This window comes from Sphaerodactylus townsendi, linkage group LG06 (genome assembly GCF_021028975.2).
Source record: "Sphaerodactylus townsendi isolate TG3544 linkage group LG06, MPM_Stown_v2.3, whole genome shotgun sequence".
Classification (NCBI taxonomy): domain Eukaryota; kingdom Metazoa; phylum Chordata; class Lepidosauria; order Squamata; family Sphaerodactylidae; genus Sphaerodactylus; species Sphaerodactylus townsendi.
The window spans coordinates 128,994,556-129,018,293 of NC_059430.1; the positions used below are offsets into that span (position 1 = coordinate 128,994,556).

At 50.3% G+C, this 23,738-nt stretch overlaps 1 protein-coding gene across 1 annotated transcript in view; it reads left to right on the forward strand.

The window, feature by feature from the left end:
• Positions 1-16,443: 16,443 nt before the first annotated feature.
• LOC125435540 (ryanodine receptor 1-like) overlaps positions 16,444-23,738 on the forward strand; it is a 31,325-nt gene continuing 24,030 nt past the window's right edge. The window contains exons 1-4 of the mRNA XM_048501733.1: positions 16,444-16,488; positions 16,839-16,944; positions 17,346-17,485; positions 19,548-19,640. Of these exons, the coding sequence (XP_048357690.1) occupies positions 16,444-16,488; positions 16,839-16,944; positions 17,346-17,485; positions 19,548-19,640 (384 nt within the window). The remainder of the gene's footprint in view (positions 16,489-16,838; positions 16,945-17,345; positions 17,486-19,547; positions 19,641-23,738) is intronic.

The window sequence follows — 23,738 nt, forward strand, 5'->3', positions numbered from 1 at the left end:
TGACCGCCGACACTTTTCCTGGAGCGCACAAAACGGGGCGCCTGGAGATCTCCCACTATTTTACAGCTGATCCACAGATAGGGCTGCCCGTCGCCAGGCGTGACTAGAGCTCCCCAAACAACAGAGCCCAGTGCCCAGAGCCGCAGTGAGGGGGGGTGTGCCCTGCGCCCCTGCCATGCCCCCATCCGCCCACACCGTGCCCCGGAACGCCCCCGCACCAGCGTGCGCCCAGTGTAAGACGCCCCGGCAGCTTTGGAAAGTGAATATCTGTTCCCCGATCTCTCTGGGAATACCTGTGGATAGATTAATTGTAGCCCGGTACCTTTATCTCCTGGTTGAGACCCGGTGGCGTAGAGCAATCACCTTAGCTAGGTGTAATGCCCTGCCTTCCTCCTTTAGCCTTGGACGCCACCTTGGAATCCCACATAAAGAAAGGAAATGCCCGTGTGGCATGGGTTCTGTGGAAACAGTATCTCATATGCTGTTGAATTGTCCTTTTTATGAGATAGGTAGGAAGAAGCACATAATCCCCTTCCTGCATGGAAGTGAAGGCATTACAGATAAACAGAAGGTTATATGTCTTTTAAACAGCCACAACTACGAGCTGTTGGAAGCGGTGGCTAAATTTTCAAATGGTGTTATTTTAACTCGCCAGAAGCTGTAAAGGCCGTTATTATCTTGCAATGTTAATGTTAAACTATTTATATGCCATTAAAGGTATTCGAAATCGGAAATCGAACTCTATGGCATTATACCCCTCTGAAGCTCCTCCCCTCCCCAAGTCCCGCCCTCCTCAGGCTCCACCTCTAAAATCACCAGGTATTTCCTAGACCAGGGGTCTGCAACCTGTGGCTCTCCAGAGGTTCATGGACTACAATTCCCATCAGCCCCTGCCAGCACGGTCAATTGGCCATGCTGGCAGGGGCTGATGGGAATTGTAGTCCATGGTCATCTGGAGCACCGCAGGTTGGCCACCCCTGCCTTAGAAGGATGTGGGGTGGGGAAGGGAACACAGCTGTGTATAATGCCATAAAGTCTATTTTCCAAAGCAGTTTTCTCCAGGAGAGCTGACCTCTGTCATTTGGCGACCATTTGCGACCCCAGGAGTTGTGATCCCAGCTGGCAGCCCTACTCCAAAGAACTGAAGAGATGGAAGGAACTTTTTCCTGTTGAGTTTCTGTGTGGCTGGCAGTTGTGAACAAAGTAGGAATTCCAGCCTCCGGGTGGGATCTGGGGATCCCCCGGAATTACAGCTGATCTCCCGACAATAGGATTAGTTTCCCTGGAGAAAATGGGTGCTCTGGAGGGTGGGTTCTACCTCTGGCGTTGTACCCCACTGAGAGCCCTGTCCTCTTCAGGTTCCACCCCCCAAATCTACCCTGACCTGGAACCCTATCTCCTCCATCCCCGCTGGTGGCAACCCCTGTAACCAAGCAGTGGTGGGATCCAAAAAATTTAGTAACAGGTTCCCATGGTGGTGGGATTCAAACTGTGGCGTAGCACCAATGGGGCTGGGCGGGGCACGACGGGGGCGTGGCCAGGCATTCCGGGGGCGGGGCATTGCTGGGCGGGGCTGTGGCAAGGATGCAGCCGCTGCACCAGTCCTTGGGCAGGAAACGAATGCACGCAGGCGCAGGCTGCCACGCCCGCCGGTGCACCTCCTGCTAGACTGCTTCAAGTTCTGCACGCTACTGCGGAGAGGAGGGGCGCAACTAAGGCAAAAGTCACGTGGCAAAATCCCCAATTAGTAACCCCCTCTCGGCACACACAAATAATTAGTAACTTACTCTCGCGGAACTCCAGAGAACCTGTTGGATCCAATCAATTTGAATCCTACCTATAGGTTTTGCAGAACCTACAAGAAGACCCCCATTATATACGGTCCAAAGTTCGAAAGGGGAGTTAAGGGCAGTTTGAAGGCGAGTGAAGAGGAGGTATCAGTGAGATACTATGTCAAAGCGCATTCATGTACACATTACATGCGACTGCAGGAATGGAGCGGCCAGCAGGTCATAACTAAAGGGCTGGTCCCGCATATCTTGGCATCGGAGGCCGAACACCAAAATCCCTTTGCCAAAAGTATAATAATAAAGCTGAATTGCGGACAAATTTGCTGCTTTTTAAATGGCTCCCAAAATGCCTGCTGAGGGTAGCTGGAAACGTGCGGAACAGGCCTCAGCGGTGGAGGCTTATGCGTGACAGGCACTGAAGAAATTATTATTATTAATAAAATTGTTCCTGGCCCTCTCTTTAGTGCAAGCGGAGCAGCCTTTTAAGCAGCGTGCGAGGGTCGCTGCTGGCAATCCTTCTCCCCACATAACTTCGGCAAGCTTTCGCGGAGGGCTCCTAAGAAAACGGAAAGGGAGGAAAGGAACGCATTGAATCCTGTTCCCTGTTTATTAAAGCTGAGGGGGATGCCTTCTCCTGCCCCCTTCGCTGTTGAATTGCATTCACGCTTAAATAGCCTCAAATTATGGCTGCGTTCGTGTGCTCCCATAAAGGAAGGCTGGGAGACCCCATAGAGAGGGCCCATAGCTAATGGCTCTCCACAGCATGTTAATTCGGGGGGGGGGGGGAGCAATTTTGCCTCTGGTGTGTTACTCTAACATGGAAGAATGAATCATTTGCTTTTTGAGCCGCTTGCTTTGGTAGGTTAACAAAGTGCCTACGTGGAGGTTTCGGTCCTGTAACACTTATTTAAATCTGCCACAATTTTTTTTAATTAAAAATAATTTTAATCAGTAAGTTCTGCCCTTTGGACCCCCTAGACCAAACTTCACAAAACCTGGGGGGTATCAGTAAGAGACTCTCCTGATGATCCCTCCCAGGTTTGGTGAAGTTTGGCTCAGGGTGTCCAAAGTTATGGACCCTCAAAGATGTAGCCCGTATCTTCTATTAGCTCCCATTGGAAACAATGGAGGATGGGGGCACCCCCTTTGGGAGTCCATAGCTTTGGACCCCCTGGACCAAACTTCACAAAACCTGGGTGGTATCAGTAAGAGACTCTCCTGATGATACCTCCCAGGTTTGGTGAAGTTTGGCTCAGGGTGTCCAAAGTTATGGACCCTCAAAGGTGTAGCCCCCATCTTCTATTAGCTCCCATTGGAAACAATGGAGGATGGGGGCACCCCCTTTGGGAGTCCATAGCTTTGGACCCCCTGGACCAAACTTCACAAAACCTGGGGGAAATAGGTTATTCTCCTGATGATATCTTCAGGTTTGGTGAGCGAAGCTCAGGGTAGTTAAGGGACCCTCAAAGGTGTAGCCCCCATCTTCTATTAGCTCCCATTGGAAACAATGGAGAATGGGGGCACCCCCTTTGGGAGTCCATAGCTTTGGACCCCCTGAACCAAACTACACCAAACCTGGGTAGTATCATCAGAAGAGTCCCCCAAACAATCCCTGAAAGTTTGGTCCTGCTAGCCCAAACAGTGCGCCCCCTGCAGACCAAAAACCAAAAAGAAAACACTGAAAATGTTTTAAAAACCCACAAACGGGAAGGCAGAGCTTCGGACATGAATTGGGGGGGGGGGGTTTGAACCCGAGGAAACCCCCCCCCCCCCCACCTACATCCTTGGTCAGGGGAGTTTTCTTCCAGATTTCTTCTCATTTTGTTCATCAGGTGCTTGTATGGTCTTCTAGTGTTGTGTTCACAAGCACCGTGTTTGTGTACGATTGTGCAAATTGTTGGCATAGGCAGCGTTGGAGAGTAAACACCACGTACTGTATGGGATTGGGGCAAAAGAAGTCAACCAAAAACGGCCTGCGGTATTATAAGATAGTTTGGCCGTCACCCAATTGTCAAAGCGCTTAAGGGTTTTGTTGCTATGTGGCTTTTTTTATTCTATTGAGATTTTTAACCAAAGAGATTGGAGGGTTTCAATTACTCCATCAATTTTGTTTGCTATAAATCACACACCCACGACAGTGGAAGGAAAAGGTACCGCTGTGGCATGGAACTGTTTTAAAATGTAAAGCTGCGTCATTTTGTGGTAGGATTTCTCCTTTGCTGCATGGAGACCTATATAGCTATGGGGAAGGATTTATGAAGATCAGTTACCTCTCTTTTCTCTTTTCAACCTCTCACACTCCAAGAAAAATCTAATAAATGATGCAGAGCGCAAGAGGCTTACTTTGCGCAAATGGATTTGCAACCAGCACCTAGGCTGCAAAGGGTTAAGTTGTGATCAGTGGTGGGATCCAAAAATTTTAGTAACAGGTTCCCATGGTGGTGGGATTCAAACTGTGGCGTAGCGCCAATGGGGCTGGGGGGGGCACGACGGGGCATGGCCGGGCATTCTGAGGGCGGGGCATTCCTGGGCGGGGTTGTGGCAAGGATGCAGCCGCTGCGCCGGTCCTTGCGCGGGAAACGAATGCACGCAGGCGCAGGCTTCCGCGCACGCCAGTGCACCTCCTGCTAGACTGCTTCAAGTTCTGCGCGCTACTGCTGAGAGGAGGGCGTAACGAAGGCAAAAATCACGTGGCAAAATCACCCATTAGTAACCCCCTCTCGGCACATACAAATAATTAGTAACCTACTCTCGGGAACCTGCGAGAACCTGCTGGATCCCACCTCTGGTTGTGATCCTGAAGAATCTTCTTTATTTTATTTTATTCATACACCACCTTTTCCCCCTATGGGGACTCAAGGTGGCTTACTTGGTTCTCTTCTTTTTCATGTCATCCTTACAACAACTCAGTGAGGTGGTTTGACAGGCTGTGACTGAACCGAGCAAGTTTCCATGGCGGAGTGGAGATTCGAACCTGATTCTCCCAAGTCCTAGACCTGTGGTGGCGAACCTTGAGCACTCCAGATGTTAAGGAATACAATTCCCATCAGCCCCTGCCAGCATAGCCAATTAACCATGCTGGCAGGGGCTGATGGGAATTGTAGTCCATAACATCTGGAGTGCCAAAGGTTCGCCACCACTGATCTAGATTGTAGCCTCCTAGGGGCAGAGCCCTGCCTTTAGCAGGTACTGAAAAACCCCATGTCCCTCAGTGGCAGTGCATTAATAACTGCACTGGTGCCGATTTTTAATTGATTTCTCAGTAGCTGCTAACACCGGTGTAAAGGCTAAGTGGTTAGTCTTTCAGTTGCTGAGTTTGGGGCTTGGGTAAGGTGACCAGCCATCCCGCTTTTGGCGGGACACTCACTCTTTTGTGCAATGTGTCCCGCGTCCTGGTGGATTCCGCACAGGCTGAATGTAACAGGTGTAGGATGTTATATAAATGGTTTTTTTGGGGGGGGGGGACTTCGCACAAATCCCATTCCCCAAACAGGTTTGACCCGTTTTATCCCCTTCAAACCAGGCCCATTTTATTCCCCTCAAACCCAGGATTTTCAAAACTCACTAAACCAATGGGGCTTTTTTGCACAGTCCCAGGTTGGAGGTGCACCTGTACAAACACAACAGTCTACACAGACTCCTACTTGGGTCTGTGCAACCGTACCTACTCCCAGGAAACTGCTTGTTGGATCACACCGTAAAACTATCATCCAATTCCTTTAATTAAAAAAGGCCTCTTGATCAATTCCATTTTAGCAGACATTTTCCACTTCACTGCTAGATTCAAGTCCAGGGACACCGTAAGAGATCAAGATAAAGAAAGGAAATGCCCGTGTGGCATGGGTTCTGTGGAAACAGTATCTCATATGCTGTTGGATTGTCCTTTTTATGAGATAGGTAGGAAGAAGCACACAATCCCCTTCCTGCATGGAAGGGAAGGCATTACAGATAAACAGAAGGTTATATATCTTTTAAACAGCCACAACCACGAGCTGTGGGAAGCGGTGGCTAAATTTTTAAATGGTGTTATTTTAACTCGTCAGAAGTTGTCAAGGCTGTTATTATCTTGCAATGTCAATGTGAAACTATTTATATGCCATTAAAGGTATTCGAAATCGAAGTATGAGATCAAGAAAGTTTTTGGGGTAAGTTTCCAAGAGTCAGAGCGCTGATATCTGATGAAGGGAGAGTTGACTCTTGAAAGCATTTACCCCCCCCCCCACTTTTTTTGTGGGTCTCTAAGGTGCTCCTGGACTTGAATCCAGTTGTTCTACTACAGATTACCGCACCCACCTTCTAAAACCTCTGTTTTAGACATATGTCAACTAGACATAAGAACAGTTTTTTCCCGAATGCCATCACTCTGTTAAACAAATAATTCCCTCGATAATGTCAAACTATTTATTATATATTTATTATATAATTACTGCACTACTTTTTTCATCATTCCTATTACCCATCTCCTCCCACTTATGACTGTATGACTATAGCCTGTGCTGACATTTCATTTTATTTTAAGATTTTACATTTTATGTTTTTATTACTATTGATTGTTTCCTGATTGCTTACTAGACCTATATGACAATCATTAAGTGCTGTACCTTATGATTCTTGACAAATGTATTTTCTTTTATGTACACTGAGAGCATATGCACCGGAGACAAATTCCTTGTGTGTCCAATCACACTTGGCCAATAAAGATTCTATTCTATTCTATTCTATTCTATTCTATTCTATTCTATTCTATTCTATTCTATTCTATTCTATTTCACTGCCACCGTCTTCCCCTTTATTAAAATGCTCTCCCGAACAAAGAAGGGTCACTCCAGATGTTTTTTAAAAGATTCCTGGCCATCACGGCTCCCTTTGGGCTCTGAAAAGCAACCCTCCGCACCGAGTACCTGGACAGGGCAGCTCTCCGTCCCCCTGTGGACTCTGACTGGGACATAAACAAGTTTGCTGAGGCCACCTGTTTCTGCCCATCATTCGACAGGATCTGTTCCATTTCTCCAAATGTCTCACTGGGCTAGGGAGGGGGGGCGGGGGAGACATGTGGGCAGCATGTTCTAGAAGCTTCTTTCTGAGTGGGAGGGTTGTGTGGCCCAGATGGCAGTGTGAATTGGGAGGGAGGGGATAATTGCTGGAAAGGCGTGGTATTGAGTGCAGGTAGGGTGGAAATAACGCAATCGTCCTTTTTCATAGCTGAAGGTCATGGCTGGATTCAGGTTTTAAGGGGTCCTGGGCAGAGAGTTCCCGGGGCCTCCCTCTTCAATTCTCCTCGCCTCCCAGGTTCCCACGCATCAGAGGTGGGATCCAGCAGGTTCTCACCAGTTCCCGAGAGTGGGTCACTAATTATTTGTGTGTGCCGAGAGGGGGTTACTAATTGGGTCTGCTTTTCCGTTAGAAATTCCATGAGGTCCAAAAATCATCAAGTCCTGTTGTTTCCTATGTGGCTGGTTAGCGAAGGTAGAAAACGGGATCATTCTCCCTGTTGGGCTGTTTTAAAAACATGTTCTAGAAATATGGTAAAGTTCCTTGTTTAAGGAAAGTCTCCTTCTTTGGATTTCTAGAAACAAGTATTTGAAAGTATTAAGTATTTGACAGGCAGTCGATTAGAGGAGAAGTCGTTTCTGTTGGCAGTAGACGGTAGGACTTGCTATAATTGTAAAGGTTTCAATGGTGTTGATTCTCAGCACAGCCGCTTGGCCTTGACTGGATTCCAGGACTCGGGCGATGGCCAGACCGCAGCAATTACTCTGGTAGAGGCCTTATCTCGCCAGAGAGAGATGAGAAGCCGCCTCTAAGGAGAATGGGACTGGGAAACCGGAGGGGATGGGACGGAGAAGGCTATAAATCTGTGGTTCTGGCGGAGACGACCGTCACGCCTGCGGTAATGCGAGCTTTCTAAGATGTCTGAATAAACGGCCTTTCAACCCAAAAGTTTTATTTCTGCTCTATGGAATTCTTTACATTGTGACAGGAAACATCTTCATCTTCCTTCTGTCACACACCCTGGTGTTCCGCATGCAGAGGTTGAATATTCGAACTGTGGAAGGCACGGCAGCCCCCATAGAGGGTTCCTCGGCCTTCCTCCTGGCTTTGGAGGAACCAGCGGGAGAACGTCCTGGTGACTCTCCGCCCTTCGCTTTCAACACGAAGTCTTCCTTACTGCTGGGATGAGGGGACGCGGAAATGATCAGCGCGGAGTTGCATGAGTCGCTTGGGGCGCCATGTCTATGGATCGCAGCTTCTGTGGATCGATCGGATTCTACCCGCTGCAGGGATTACAAACCTCAGATGCAACCTTCCACGGAGGAGATGGGTTCGACCACTTTCATGCGCGCAACCCAGGAGTCAATTGAACGGTTCCTTGACTCGTGATTTCGATGATGCCTGCTGAATCCACAGTGGCATAGCACCGGCCCATCCTAAGACCGCAGTTGATACCGACTTTATCGATCGAATTGGGAGAGGCTTCGCAGTTCCCAATCGGGCCCTCCAGATCCCGACTAAAGGTAGCTGATGCACAAGAGGCGCTCGAGCCGACGGACTCGAGGTGCTGTTTCCTCGATGAGGAGGAACTGGCGAAAGCCTGACTCTCATCCGATTTCCTCCCGCCCAAAGAAAGCTGGGACGATGAAGGGTTCGACTGGCGATGCCCAAGAGGCATGGGCCCGGAGCACCAGCTATGGGAGGAACGCAGAACAGCTGCAAAGAACGGAAGACCTGCAAGAGACCGGAACAACAGCGAAAGACATCCAACTCGAATCCCTGACTGAAGCCAGCATCGCTAAGCAGAACGGCAATATATGCAGAATTTATCGATCCATGATAAGGTCCTCACCTTAAATGGACCTGAATCGCCAACGCTGGCTATCGTACAGGCCTTCCTAACGAAAGTGAACTGACTGCAGCCATTCAACGCAGACGGAATCCAGCCAAACTGAGCTGGTAAAAGCTGCCTTGCATGCCATCAAGATGCCTTTGACCTCGGCAAGGAGAGGGAATTTACGCCTCGGAACAGGAGCTGAAGAAGCAGCGGATAGATGCCCCTCGAAGCTGGTGCCTACACCGCTACCTCCTAGCCCAACACCACTGCCCTCCTCCTATCGGGCTTAATGCTTCTAGGCCTTCGCTACTTCACCGCACCTGCCGGCCCCAAGGTCCCCCCCCTGCTCTCCAAGAGGGCCAGCTGCCAGGCCCCGCCTCCACCGATTCCTGCTCTTCTCCTGCTCACGCCAACCTGGCGCGGCAAATCAAGCAGCCCCAGCGGCTCCAAGGGCCGCGGGAGAGGATTACAGGCCCCGATCCCCGCCCGCTTCGACAGGGACCGCTTCTAAGCTCCCCTACTCATCCTGCAACCTCGACACATATGGAGGAGTTTGATGACTTATAATCGATCTGAACGGAAAAAAATAATGGACATCGGGTTCTGTCCTGATGGGGTGGCTGCTGACTGGTTTGTGACTCTTTTGAGCTGCAGGATGATTTACAGTGGCTGCATTTCTTCTCAGCCTTACGGGCCCGCCTGGAAGATCCGGACGCTGGAAATGAAGCTTATCCGGGTACTCATAAACGCTATTCAGCAGGGCAACCGCTCTTTTGGGTCAATTTGCTCGCGGAATCGCCAGGCGGCGTTGCTCGACTTCCTCCTGAGTGGCCTGAACGATGAAATGTGAATACTTCTTTGATGCCATCGACATCAAACTTCGTGGAACGTGCCTTTAACCGTATCCCGGGCCGCGACTATCGCTGAATGGATCGAATTGGGATCGCAAGGCTGCGCTCGCTTGATTACGCCAGCCCGGGCGCCCACGCCGAAAACCCGCTATTACAACCAATTTCAAGTACTCGCAGTTAAGCCCAGCCGCCTCTTTACCGTAAACCACCTCAACGCCGCCGACGCTTGAGATTGTGCCGTATTGCGGGGACCAGGCCATCTGGCTGCCAACCGCCTGAAAACAGAAGTCCACCGCCCACCCCACGCCACTTCTCTGCCAAGCCACCACAGAGGTCCGTCCTCCTCCAACGGGCTCGCTCTAAGGCTGTTACCGGCGGTGATCCCGGTGAGGGGAAGTGGCGTTTGCCTCAGCAGCACCCATGGATGGGTCCTATCTAGATGCGGTGGAGTGAAGGCAGCCCCATTACGGTTCAAGCGTTCTTGGCCAACCCTGCTAAGCATACCAGATTCTAGCCTCAGCCCTCGTGATTCTTGGCTGCTCCCCATTGCTTACCGCGCCCCAAGTGGCTGAAGAGCCTGCTTAGACCGAAGTTCCCTTAGCAAAGCCCATATACCGCTTCACAAATGGATCGCAGCTTTCACCGGTTTCCAGGGGTCTGCTCGACCAAAACGCGAACCTGTTCTTCTTCGCGCTGACCATTGGGAGAAGATTAGTTTCATACTTGCTCCAGTGGCTAAACATTCCATTGTCCTGGGCATGCCATGGTTATTGTTTACGAACCAAATATTATTTGGAAAGAACGGATTCTAGAATTCACTGATCTCCCCTGTGGAGAAAGCATATGAATTGGGGAAAAAAACCCACCACCCAATGACATAAACCCCTGGTTTCTTCTCGCTGTACACTTCAATGTGACTTTCAATTCCACTGGTATTCCACAAGCTACCAGGATCTCTAGCTACAGAGTGTTTCAAGAACAGAATGTGATCAATTGCCCCCATAGAGACACTGACTGCAAGATCATATTACAGCCCGTCTAACTACTCCAAGGGTAGAATCTATCGTGAGGAGCTCCTTCAACGGCGAGAGAAGGAACCTCGCGTCTTCTTAGATAAAACCTTGTTTCGCTGATTCATACGACGGGCTACCAAACATACGCGACGCTCGCCCTGTCCTATTTGTAAAGAAAAAAGGACGGTCTTAAGACTTTTGTACTGATTACACGAGGATTAAATGCTGTTTCCATGTTCAATAAATACCCCTTTGCCCCTTAATCAAGGACCTCTTAGATGCATTGGGCAAGGGACTACCACTAAGTTGGATTTGAGAGAAGCATACTACAGAGTCAGGATTGCAGAGGGCTACGCAATTACTTGACAGCTGCTTAATACTAAATTTGACAGTATGAATACTTTAATTATGCCATTCGTTATTGGGGCACCCGGGCGATTCATGGCCCTCATCAATGAAGTTTTGCATGACTTATTATATAAAAGGAGTAGTTGTATACTTAGATGATAAGCTTTAATTTATTCACAAACCAGGGAGGAGCATGAGGCTTTGGTTCGGGAAGTATTGCAATGCTTACCGACAACCCTTCGCAAACCACCTAAGTGCTGTTTTCATCAACTCTCCATAGACTATTTGGGCTACAGGATCTCATCCCCAGGGTTTAAAAATGGATCTCGTAAAGATTGAAGCAGTCCTCCAATGGCTCGTTTCCCACCAACCGGAAAGAACTCCAATCTTTCCTAGGGTTTCAAGCACTTTATCGCACTTTTATACCCCAATTTGCTGAACTAACCCTTCCACTCTCACAGACTTATTACGCACTAAGGGTAAAGACCCACAGGCTGCCAAGCCCGGGCTCCTCCCTTGGTTCTGTAACAGCCTTCCAGCTTTGAAATCGACCACTAATGAAATTCGTCTTTAAAGCACCTTCTAATTCGTGACCTTCCTTTCGTGGTTCACGTGGATGCTTTCGACGCTTTGGCGCAGCCCTGTTGCAGAGAAATAAAGATGGTAGGCTTGTTCCTGCGCTTATTTATCAAAAAAATTCTCGCTCAGAACTCAACTGACCGTAGGGGATAAAGAACTGCCGCCATCAAGGGTAGCTTTTCCACTTGGCGCCACTGGCTGAGGCTGGAACACCCCTTCCAGGTTTGGTCGGATCACAAGAACTTGGGTCGCCTCTCCACCCTCAGAATGTTTCCGCAAACAACCACGCTACCGCATTTTTTTCCGCTTTCACTGTCCATTTTTTTTCCCCGAAAGACCAACAACGCTGGATGCTGTCGCTTTCCCGGGAGGGGGGGTGGAGCTGCTTTACGACATCCTGGCCAAGACTCTCCCTCCCAACTGGGCTGGCCACTGATTCACAGACATCCGCCCTCCCTCCATCTACCGCCTCCCCAGCCTTGTCTCCCCTTTCCCAGCGGAACTCGAGGAGGCTGGTCTAAGCAGCCGTCGGCGAGTGAAGGCGACTTCAGCGCTTTTAGTGGATGGTGTTTCTGAAGTGGAAAGTGTTGGTATCGCGTCTTCCCTCTTCTCAGCAGGTTCTCGGCTCGTCATGATGCCCGGGCTGGACATTTTGGCTTTCTCAAGACATCACTGCATTTAGCCTCGCCAGCTTGTGGCGCCATGCGAAGACATTGAGGCTATATCAAGGTGCTCTGTTTGTGCGGAGGCTGTAAATCCATTCCGGGAAGCCCCATGGACTGTTAAAACCTTCTCCGTTGCCTCCCCGCCCCTGGGAAGTCATCTCTCAATGGATTTTACATACGGATTTACCACAGAGAGCCAGGGAAACACAGTCTTGTGGTGGTGGTGGGACCTATTCTCCAAACAAGCCCATTTCATCTCGCACTTCCATTCCTCCGCCTCCTAAATACACTATTCATTCAACATATATATCGCTCTACACTCTCAAGGTGGTGTCCGACCGGCCTCAATTCATTTCAAAATTTGAAAGCTTTCCTGGCTTGTTGGGGGGCCGCCTCGGGGGTTACCGCCCCTTACCACGCTCACAGTGACGGTGAGTCGGAGAGAACTTAACAGAACTCTCGAACAGTATTTACGCGAAATATAATTCAACTATCACCAGCGACAACCGGTGCGATTTAATTCCGCTTGCAGAATATGCCTATAACAACGCCGGGCTCATAGTAGCACGCAAAACCCCTTCGGTGTCTGGTCACTCCTTCCGCCATTGCCCCAACTACCCGCTGAGCGCTGCATCCTCTGTGAATTCCAGCAGTGGATTTCTATCTCTGGCTGAGGGGTGGAACGGTTCAGACTGCCTGCAACAAGCTAAAGATTCCCAAAGTTCCAGGCGGATAAACACGTTTGACTTTCCTTGCGGTTGGGGCTTGGCCCATTTGTCTACTAAAAAATCGTGAGACGCATATACCTCAAACTGGGCAAAAGTTCGTGGACCTTTAGAATTACAAAGTGATTAATGATGCTACTGCCCGTTAGATCTGGCTTCAATTCTTTTTAAGTAATATCCATCCTATCTTTCATTCCAGTTTGCTCAAGGAGGCTCCCGCCTGATGCTCGGCACGACCTCGAGATACCCCGACTATAATTGATGGCCACAAGCATTATGAAATTGACGTTTCTTAATTTGACTCTCGCTTTTAACCGCAATCGCTAAATACTTGGTTTCCTGGGTGGGGTATTCCTCTATTATAATCAATGGGTGTATTCAGAAAATATTGACTTCCCTTCTTACTTCTGCTTTCCATCGCATCTTCCCGACAAACCAGGGGAGAAGTTTTTTCTTAGAGGAGGCAGAGTGTAAAGGTTTCAATGGTGTTGATTCTCAGCACAGCCGCTACCTTGACTGATCTCCAGGACTCGGGCGATGGGCCAGAATCGGCAGCAATTACTCTGGTAGAGGCCTTATCTCACAGAGAGAGATGAGAAGCCGCTCATGAAATGGACTGGGAAACCGAGGGATGGGACGGAGAAGGTTATAACCTGTGGTTCTGGCGGGAGACTTCATTCCTGTCACGTCGTGTACGTGAGCTTTCTAAGATGTCTGAATAAACGGTCTTTCAACCCAAAAAGCCTTTTATTTCTGCTCTATGGAATTCCTTACAATAATGAGTTTAAATTATGGACAGAAAGATACCAGCTGGAAATTAGGAACTTTTTTTTTACAGTAAGAGTTTTTTACAGTAACAGAGAAATTATTAATGCTCCGCCCCTGGAATGTCCGACCACGCCCCTGTCGTGCCTCGCCCAGCCCCATTGGCGCTATGCCACTGTTTGAATTCCACCACCATGGGAACCTGTTACTAAAATTTTTGGATCCCACCGCTGCCACGCATGCCCTCCTTTGCTCCCAGCCACCCTCCTGCCTAGTGTCCTTCCTCTGCCTACTTATGCACACCACTGCCTGGGAGCATGGTGGCGCACTAGCAAAGAGATGCGTGGGAGAGGGCACTGGCGTAATGCCCATTGGGCATCACCTTGTGGGGGGCATCAAAATGCTGGGTTCGTTTTTGGGTATTTTAATGGTTTTCCATTTGTGGCCTGCAGGGGGCGTAGTTTTTAGGCCAGTGGCACCAAAATGTCAGCATATCATCAGGGGACTGTCCTTATGCTACCCCCCAAGTTTGGTGAGGTTTGGTTCAGGGAGTCCAAAGTTATGGACTCCCAAAGGGGGTGCCCCTATCCCCCATTGTTTCCAATGGGAGCTAATAGGAGACGGGGGCTACAGTTTTGAGGGTCCATAACTTTGGCCCCTGAACCAAACTGCAATTCAAACTTGGGGTATCATTAGGCAGTCTCCTGATGAGACCCCTGAAAGTTTTGAGACTGTGCCTTCAGAAATGTGCCCCCCACAGCCTGAAACCCCCATTGACAGCAATGCAGAAAACTCAATGCAGAACAAAGATTCTTGGGCAAATTTCTAGGATGTTCCTGCAGGGGGTGCATTTTTGGATGTATCGGCACCAAAATTTCAGGGTATCATCTGGAGATGATGGCACCCCCCCAAGCTTGGTGCAGTTTGGTTCAGGGGGGCCAAAGTTATGGAATGAAATTATGCTGAAATTTTGGTGCTGATATGTCTAAAAATGCATCCCCAATGTCCTGGTGCAAAAAATTTTTTGGTCATGGTGGAGTGGCCGCCCATGGGGCGGGGGAGGGCATCCAACTCAGGTTTTGCCCAGGGCTACAGTTTTCCCAGGGCTGCCTCGTTACGCCCCTGGGAGAGAGTGAACAGCCGTGGGCTCTGCAAAGCCCCGTGTCCTGGCAGCTGCTCCAACTCAAGGAACGCCGAGGCCGGCCATGCTGCCGGAGATGCTTTGGAATGGCGCTTGCTGCCAGTGGTGTGGTTAGCCGCTCATCCCATTTTTGCATCTCTCTTTCGGGGCTATTGTTTCAAAGTCTGGCAACGCCCGCTTGACCGTTGGCGACAGGGTTGGGAAGAAATGTGTGGATGTGAGTATAATGGAAAGCAAAACGGAAACGAGCATCCGTCTCTGGTCCAGGTTCATTGGGCTTTGCTGAAAGCCAGACAAAGGAGCAGGTAGCCTACTAGTTCCCCACCCCCACCTCAAGATTGCTTGCCTGTGTATACCTCTGTTAGGCATTTGCTGTTTAAATGAGAAGGGGTGGGGGGAGGGAGGAAATGTTCCTGTAGCTTCCCAGCCTGGTCACAAATTAAGTGGTTATTGTGAAAAAGGCAAACTCTATGCTGGGGATCATTAGGAAAGGAGTTGATAATAAAACTGCAAAGATTGTCATGCCCTTATATAAAGCCGTGGTGCGACCGCACTTGGATCACTGTGTTCAGTTCTGGTCGCCACATCTCAAAAAGGATATCGAAGAGATAGAAAAAGTGCAGAGAAGGGCAACGAGTATGATTGAGGGACTGGAGCACCTTCCTTATGAGGAGAGGCTGCAGCGTTTGGGACTCTTTAGTTTGGAGAGGAGGTGTCTGAGGGGGGATAGGATTGAAGTTCATAAAATTATGCATGGGGTAGAAAAATGCTGACAGAGAGACATTATTTCTTTCTCTCTTCAATACAATACTAGAACCGGGGCATTCATTGAAAAATGCTGGGGGGAAGAATTAGGACTAATAAAAGGAAACACTTCTTCACGCAACGTGTGATTGGTGTTTGGAATATGCTGCCACAGGAGGTGGTGATGGCCACTAACCTGGATAGCTTTAAAAGGAGCTTGGACAGATTTATGGAGGAGAAGTTGATCTATGGCTACCAATCTTGATCCTCCTTGATCTCAGATTGCAAATGACTTCGCAGACCAGGTGCTCGGGAGCAGCAGCAGCAGAAGGCCCTTGCTTTCACATCCTGCCTGTGAGCTCCCAATGGCACCTGGTGGGCCACTGCGAGTAGCAGAGTGCTGGACTAGATGGACTCTGGTCTGATCCAGCAGGCTAGTTCTTATGTTCTTATGGGTGGTCTATCATTGCCCATTTATGAATGCAGTATTGGCTCTCAGGCTGTTTGCTTTGCACTGGGATTTCCCCATGTTTCTTTGTTTACATGCAAAGACGAGCTCCACTCCTGGAGAGCCAAACCACCATTTTGGCCACCCCCTGCTTCTTTATTTGGGGAGGGAATTGTTTCAATGCTCTATCGTTCATGCAATGGACCCTATGTGGGTTTTTTTTAAGGAACCCCCACTGATCCCCCTGAAATGCCAGCCAAAGAGTAGGCGGAACTACTCCTGTGTGGGCAGGGCCAGGTGGGGAGAAGCGGAAAACCTGAAGGAAGCCAAATGCGCCCTGGTCTCCTTCGCTTTCCCTGTGAAACAAGACCAAAAAGTCACACTCTCACAGGTTTCAGAAACCAGGCAAAGAGTAAAAACTGAGAGTGTGGTGAATTCTGAAGGGCGGGAAACCTCCTGTCACCCAGAATCTGACCCGAAGGGAATGTATACTCACAACAGAGCAGACAACGTACATAAATAGCCATTGTAACTTATTTTCAATCATGGAATTCCACTGTTCCATCTCGGCCTACCCTGTTCCCCCGAATGTAAGACATCCCCTGAAAATAAGACGTAGTAGAGGTTTTGCTGAAGTGCGAAATAGAAGGCATCCCCCGAAAGTAAGACGTAGCAAAGTTTTTGTTTGGAAGCATGCCCGACGAACAGAACACAGGAAAAATAAGACATCCCCTGAAAATAAGACATAGCACATCTTTGGGAGCAAAAATTAATATAAGACACTGTCTTATTTTCGGGGAAACACGGTAGGTGGCTTTGGGCAAAAGCGCCTATTACCTGTGATATGAGTCAGATTGGGGTGTGCCTGACCTAATTGTGTCCTATTTGCAGACAGATGTGATGTCGAGGAATTCACATTCCAAAGTTTGTTGGGGTTTAGGAACACAATTTAGGGGAAGGAGGGGTTTCCCCCTTCACTTCCATGCCGTTATTTCAAGCTGAAACAGTCAAAGAGGGGAGACACATGAACCAGATTCGTGCTGCAGGTAACTTGCAATTTAATCCTTAGAAGCAGGGCAAGCTGACCTGTGTGTGTGATTGATAACCTCAGTAATATGTTTCAGATATTTTTCAAAAGCTCTTTCCCCTAAGCACTTCGCATACACATGTTCTCAGTGTGTTGGATGGCAGCGAAAGATATGTGCCAAATACTTGTAAGTAGCAAGAAGTAGGCAACAGGTTTGGGGTATAAACTATTCTGCCAAATGCCAAAAGTTTCGATGAGGCCATCCAAATATGGCGCTCCAGAGGTCCATGGACTGCAATTCCCATCAGCCCCTGCCTGCATGACCAACTGGCAGGGGCTGATGGGAATTGTAGTCCATGAACATCTGGAGCACCATGGGTTGGCCACCCCTGCTGGACCTTTTATTTCTATGCTTCTGAGATGCTGTCTTTCTACCTCAGGAAGATGAAGTTGTCCTGCAATGCTCGGCCACCGTCCAGAAGGAACAGCTGAAATTATGCCTGTCTGTCGAAGGCTTTGGAAACCGGCTTTGCTTTCTGGAACCTACCTCCAACGCTCAGGTACGTCGGGTCTGAAAGGAAACTTCTTCCCGAGGCTGACCTGGCCTGCGACCAGATCTAGCTTGAGCCAATCAAGAGGCTGCTAATGCCACCATTATGGGCTGAGTTTTCTTGGCCAAGAAACTGACCCTAACACTGAATCTATGACCTTGAGTGTGAAGGTCAATATTGCTTACTCAAACTACCAGCGGCTTCCCAAGGTCTAAGGTCCTGACTAACTGATCCTTTTAACTGGAGATGGCAGGAATTGAACCTGGGACGTTCTGCATCTCAAGCAGATACTCTACCACACAGGTGTCAAACTCATGCCCCTCCAGATGTTATGGACTACAGTTCCCATCATCCCCTGCCAGCATCATCCCCTGCCAACATCTGGAGGGCCACGAGTTTGACACCTATGCTCTACCACTAAGGCACGGTGGCCCCTCCCACAGTTGTTGTTGTTGTTATTATTATTTATTCAATTTCGGTATACCACCCTATCCCCAAGGGCTCTGGGACAACCTACTCATCATAAAATACAAGTAACGAGAGGGGCGAGTAAACAACCGACAATAAATAATACCTAGCATTAAGCACTCAGTCCCATAAACCTGAAAATACTAATTTAAAACAGCAACTGATACATAAAAACAGCGTCCTGCATGAGTTTATCACAAGTGCTGGGTTTCAGTGAGTTGTCCCAAGGGAGCAGCAATGGCGTAGGAGGTTAAGAGCTTGTGTATCTAATCTGGAGGAGCCGGATTTGATTCCCCGCTCTGCCGCCTGAGCTGTGGAGGCTTATCTGGGGAATTCAGATTAGTCTGTGCACTCCCACACACGCCAGCTGGGTGACCTTGGGCTAGTCACAGCTTCTTGGAGCTCTCTCAGCCCCATCTACCTCACAGGGTGTTTGTTGTGAGGGGGGAAGGGCAAGGAGATTGTCAGCCCCTTTGAGTCTCCTGCAGGAGAGAAAGGGGGGATATAAATCCAAAACTCAAACTCACTCAAACTCAAACAGCAGTTCGTATTCCAGCCGTAATTTGGGCAGTGTCGTGCTCTTTCTTCCGTGCTTCCCGCACTGCCAGGAGGAAAGAGACTGAAACACTGCTGTCCCTTTGATGTATCCGCCAAATCCATTGTGCAGATTTGGGGACAAACACGCCAGCCTTGTAAGATCGTTCCAGCGGCCCACCTTGTCCAGCATCTTGTTTTCCACAGTGGCCCAATGGCCTGAAAGGACCACGAGTAGAGGCCAAAACCACCTCTTACTGTTGCCCTCAGTAGCTGTCACTGAACATGGAGGCTCCATTCGGTGGTGAATAGTAGGGATAGACTTTCTTTCGGGAACATGTCTGATCCCCCTTTTAAGTTGTCAGCTCTCCTGGCCTGGATGGCCCAAGCTAGACCGATCTCGTCAGATTTTGGAAGCTAAGCAGAGTCAACCCTGGTTAGAACTTTGATGGGAGACCCCCCAAGAAAAACCAGGGATGCTACGCGGAGGCAGGCAGTGGCAATACCACCTCTGTTCCTCTCTTGCCTTGAAAACTCTATGATGCAGAGGCGTAGCTGGCTTTTTCACGCCCCCCTTGGCGCCCCCCTCCCCCAGCGGCACCCCACCAAATACTTCAGGAAACGAGCAGGCTGGAGGCCTGTTCTGGTGGGAACTACATTTCCCAGGGTATTTTGGGAAATGTAGTTCCCACACACGGCAGGCTTGTACTCCAGCCTGCTCGGTTTCCTAAAGTAAGTGTGGGGGGGCGCCGCGGGGGGGGGATGCGGGGGGAAGGGGGAGAGGCTGTGGGAATTTTGCGCCCCCACGTGGCCCAAATCTGTGCGCCCAGTGCGTGGCGCACCCCCCGTCCCCTGGGAGCTTTGCCACTGCTACGATGTCGCCATCAGTCGGCTGACATCTCTTTCTGCCACCACAAGTCAGTGGCCATGTCTCTGGAGGCAGTGAGTTCCACCGGTTCCCTTTGCAGTGTGCGAAGAGACGTTTCCCTCTCATGACCTCCCCTCCCATCTGCCTCAAAAGCTGAGAACTGGATAGCGGGCTAATTTGTTCCTTTCCTCCTGCCCACAGAAAGTCCCTCCAGATCTGGCGATATGTTGCTTCATCCTGGAACAGTCCTTGTCCGTACGAGCCCTGCAGGAGATGCTGGCAAACACTGTAGAGGTGGGTGTGGAGGTAAGGAAGGCAGTTTTTCAGACTGCCGGGTGGGAGCGGGGTGGATAGGCCAGCCTGTGGTGAAGCACCACTGAGGTAAACCTGCTGGCAGGGAGCGTGCCCACTCTGAGGGCCTTTCCTTCTCATGCTCCCAGGTATGTGCCTTTTACAGTGTGGGCCCATAAACCACATACGTGGTTGGAGTTACAGCTCAAAAATTGTCTTGGGGCAGTGGTGGGATCCAAAAATTTTAGTAACAGGTTCCCATGGTGGTGGGATTCAAACTGTGGCGTAGCGCCAATGGGGCTGGGCGAGGCACGACGGGGGCGTGGCTGGGCATTCCAGGGGCGGGGCATTCCTGGACGGGGCTGTGGCAAGGACGCAGCCGCTGCGCCGGTCCTTGGGCGGGAAACGAATGCACGCAGGCGCAGGCTGCCACGCACACCAGTGCACCTCCTGCTAGACTGCTTCAAGTTCTGTGCGCTACTGCTGAGAGGAGGGGCGGAACTAAGGCAAAAATCACGTGGCAAAATCACCAATTAGTCACCCCCCTCTCGGCACACACAAATAATTAGTAACCTACTCTCGGGAACCTGTGAGAACCTGCTGGATCCCACCTCTGTCTTGTGGGGGGTGGGTGGGAAATTCCCTGTTTCCCTGAAAATAAGACCTACCCCGGAAATAAGTCCATGACTTTTCAAGATTTTTGGAGGAGGCTTGAAATATAAGCCCTATTCCAAAAATAAGCACTAGTTACAGATTCCCTGGCGCAGCTGATCTGGTCATGTGGGGGGCGCAAAATCATGGGAAAAAAATAAGACATCCCCTGAAAATAAGCCCTAATGCATCTTTTGGAACAAAAAAATAATATAAGACCCCGTCTTATTTCGTGGAAACAGGGTATGTAGAAAGGGGAGGCTTCTTGAAACGTACTGGGAGATAAGAAGGCTAGGAAAAGCTGTTTTCCATATGCGCGCCAACATTGTAGTGCTTCTGTCCTGCCTCAGACGGCAGAGTCCGAATGGCAGAGCCCAAATGTTGGACGGAGGCCTGGGTTCGAAAGCCGTCTCGTCTACGAAGCTCATTGGATGACCTCACACTGGTTGCTCTCGCTTGGCCTGACCTACTTTGCAGCGATGTTGTAAACATAAAGAGGGGTTTGGGAACCTTGCACGTGACCCCGATCCCCTTGGAAGAAGGGAACGGGGTCAAAGCGCACGTATAGACAGCCGTCCGACAAACGGACGCTGAAGAGGTGGTGTTAGCTTGCTAGGGAATGTTAGCTTGCTAAATTTCTGTTTCTCACGCTACTGTGAAAAGCAGGATGGCCAAAGAGCTCAGAAAAGAAGAAGGTAATCTTATTTGTGAGTACAGACTATAGCAGTAGCCATTCCGAATGAGGCCTGACCTTCCACTTTGGATCAGACCCATATTCAAGGACATCTGTCGCTCCGTCCGCCTACCGTGGCCAGTCGGGTTGCCAGCTGACCCGGCTGGCTTTTGCGCCTTAAACAGGATCAGCAAGTTTTGATGGCAGGGAGACGTGTGCCCCTGTTCCCTGCGAACGTCTGACAGGTCAGCGTCTTTGCAAGGCCGTGCAGCAGCTGGTCAAACATACCGGCAGCCGCGGCGCACCCCTGAAAGACGGCCTCCCAGATTGCATTCTGGTCACGCGGGCGTCTTCTCGGTGCTGAGGAAAGCTTCGCCTGCTGAATGTCTACCTGTCCCACAGCGGTTAGGGACGCAGAACAAAGAAAGGACTTAGGAGGTCTCCCCTAGCACGAAACCTCATCCTGCTGGCCATCCCCTCTCCAGCTTAGTTCTGAAGATGATCGTGCCAGGCTGTTCTGTTGGTGGGTAAGGAGTTCTGTATGTCCCTGGAAGGTGGCGAGTGGAGGGCCCCGGGGTCAACAGGGCCTTGTCTTAAAGGGTAATGCTGAAAGAGGTACATGGCGAGGCGGGGACGGGGGATGGGCGAGGAGCTGCAGCCCTAGGATGCTGGTGGGGGGGGGGACCCAGTTTCCCTCCCTCCCCCACGCCGCTTTCATCTTTTCTCCCTCTTCTTTCCTTTGGCTTCTCTTTCGCTGGCTGGCCCTCTAGGGTGTTGACTTGGACAAGTGGGTAGGTGCCGACTTCGCTGCCGTGATCCCACCCATGCCCGTTCCCTCGCCAACTCCTTCTGCCCCCCTCTCCCTGCCGTGTTGTGCCGTGTGTGCACCCATCTCCTCTCCGGGGTTCCCACCTCGCCAGATTTCTGTGGGTTCAGAGCAGCTGCCGGGTACACGAGGAGACAGAGCTGTGGCCCCCTAACCCACCTTCCCAGTCCTCTGTTAGGGTACCTTGGATGTAATTTGACCACACCGATTGACCATTGTCCACTAGTTAAGATGGCTGGCTTTCCTTGATGTTCTTAGCCCAGGGGTCTGCAACCCGCAGCTCTCCAGATGTTCATGGACTACAAATCCCATCAGCCCCTGCCATGAACATCTGGAGAGCCGCAGGTTGCAGACCCCTGTCTTAGCCTATCCAGCGCAAGAGCTACTGTCAAATGGTCACGATGAACAGTGGCGTATCTGCCTAGGGACAATGGGTACCCCTTGTCCCCGGGCGCCACTCTTCTGGTCACGTGGGGGGCGCAAAATCGGCCCCCACGTGACCAGGAAGTCCTGCTGTCTCGTCGTTTTCATTTGCCTCGGACTTCCTGCTGCCTCCAAGTGCCCTCAACCCCGCCCTGGACTCCTCCCTCCCTCCCTTCCCCCCCCTGCCGGCTGGGAGCCCAGCAGGCAGGGGGAGTCTGGGGGGGAGGTGGGCACCCTAAACCTTGCCCATGTCCATGGTGACATGGGCGGGGTCAAGGGCAGTGGGGGAGGAGCCGAGGTGGGCGGGGCAGGGGCAGAGCCTGGGGGGCATCCTGGAGACAATTTGTCTCCGGGCCCCATTTACCCCTGGTACGCCTCTGACGATGAATCAGCACTAACCACTTTTTTAACTGGTCATGGCCAATTGAGGATATAGAGGGCAAAGGAAAAGGATTATATGCCAATTGGCCATCCTGGCAGGGGCTGATGGGAATTGTAGTCCATGAACATCTGGAGAGCTGCAGGTTGCAGACCTCTGATGTAGATTGTATACAACACAGAACAAAGCATGCCGAACCTTCTTTCTAGTAGAACCCTCCGCCTGGGTCCTAGTACCTACCTAGTCCTGCTCCTCTCCCTCATCCATTTGAAAGTAGAAATACGTTTCGGCATAAATGCTCTTGTATCAAATTACCATGTTCAACAATTCACAGAATAACAGTTTTACGAAGGCAGTGCATAAAAACGAATGTTCGGGACTATATTCTAATGCAGAAGCGTACGACTTTCTCGACCGCTGCACCTGAACTGACCGAACTATCATTTTTATGCGGAATGACTCCATTCCAGGTGTTTTCAGGAAGTGGGTGGAGCCGAGTGGAGCTTGTGCCCTCCAAGGCTTCTGATTGGCTGTTGGCAATCTGATTGACGGTGCAGATTTTTAAAAAGTTGTTTCCACGGCAGCTGCCACCACAACACGCAGGTCTTACCTTCAGTTGTGCTGTGAAGCTGTGAGTATGCAAGGAAATGTTTTTAAGCAGTATGGCTATCCTGTTATACAGTGCCTGGATTGTTGAAAAGTAATGCGCGGCCTCACTCTGACATTTTGTGGTTGGCTCCGCCACCCGCAACGCCCGTTGTGGAGGTCGCTGCCACCACCACATAAGAACATAAGAACATAAGAACAAGCCAGCTGGATCAGACCAGAGTCCATCTAGTCCAGCTCTCTGCTACCCGCAGTGGCCCTCCAGGTGCCATTGGGAGCTCACGTGCAGGAGGTGAAAGCAATGGCCTTCTGCTGCTGCTGCTGCTCCCGAGCACCTGGTCTGCTAAGGCGTTTGCAATCTCAGATCAAAGAGGATCAAGATTGGTAGCCAGAGATGGACGTCTCCTCCATAAATCTGTCCAAGCCCCTTTTAAAGCTATCCAGGTGAGTGGTCATCACCACCTCTGTTGCCGCATATCCCAAACACCAATCACACGTTGCGTGAAGAAGTGTTTCCTTTTATTAGTCCTAATTCTTCCCCCC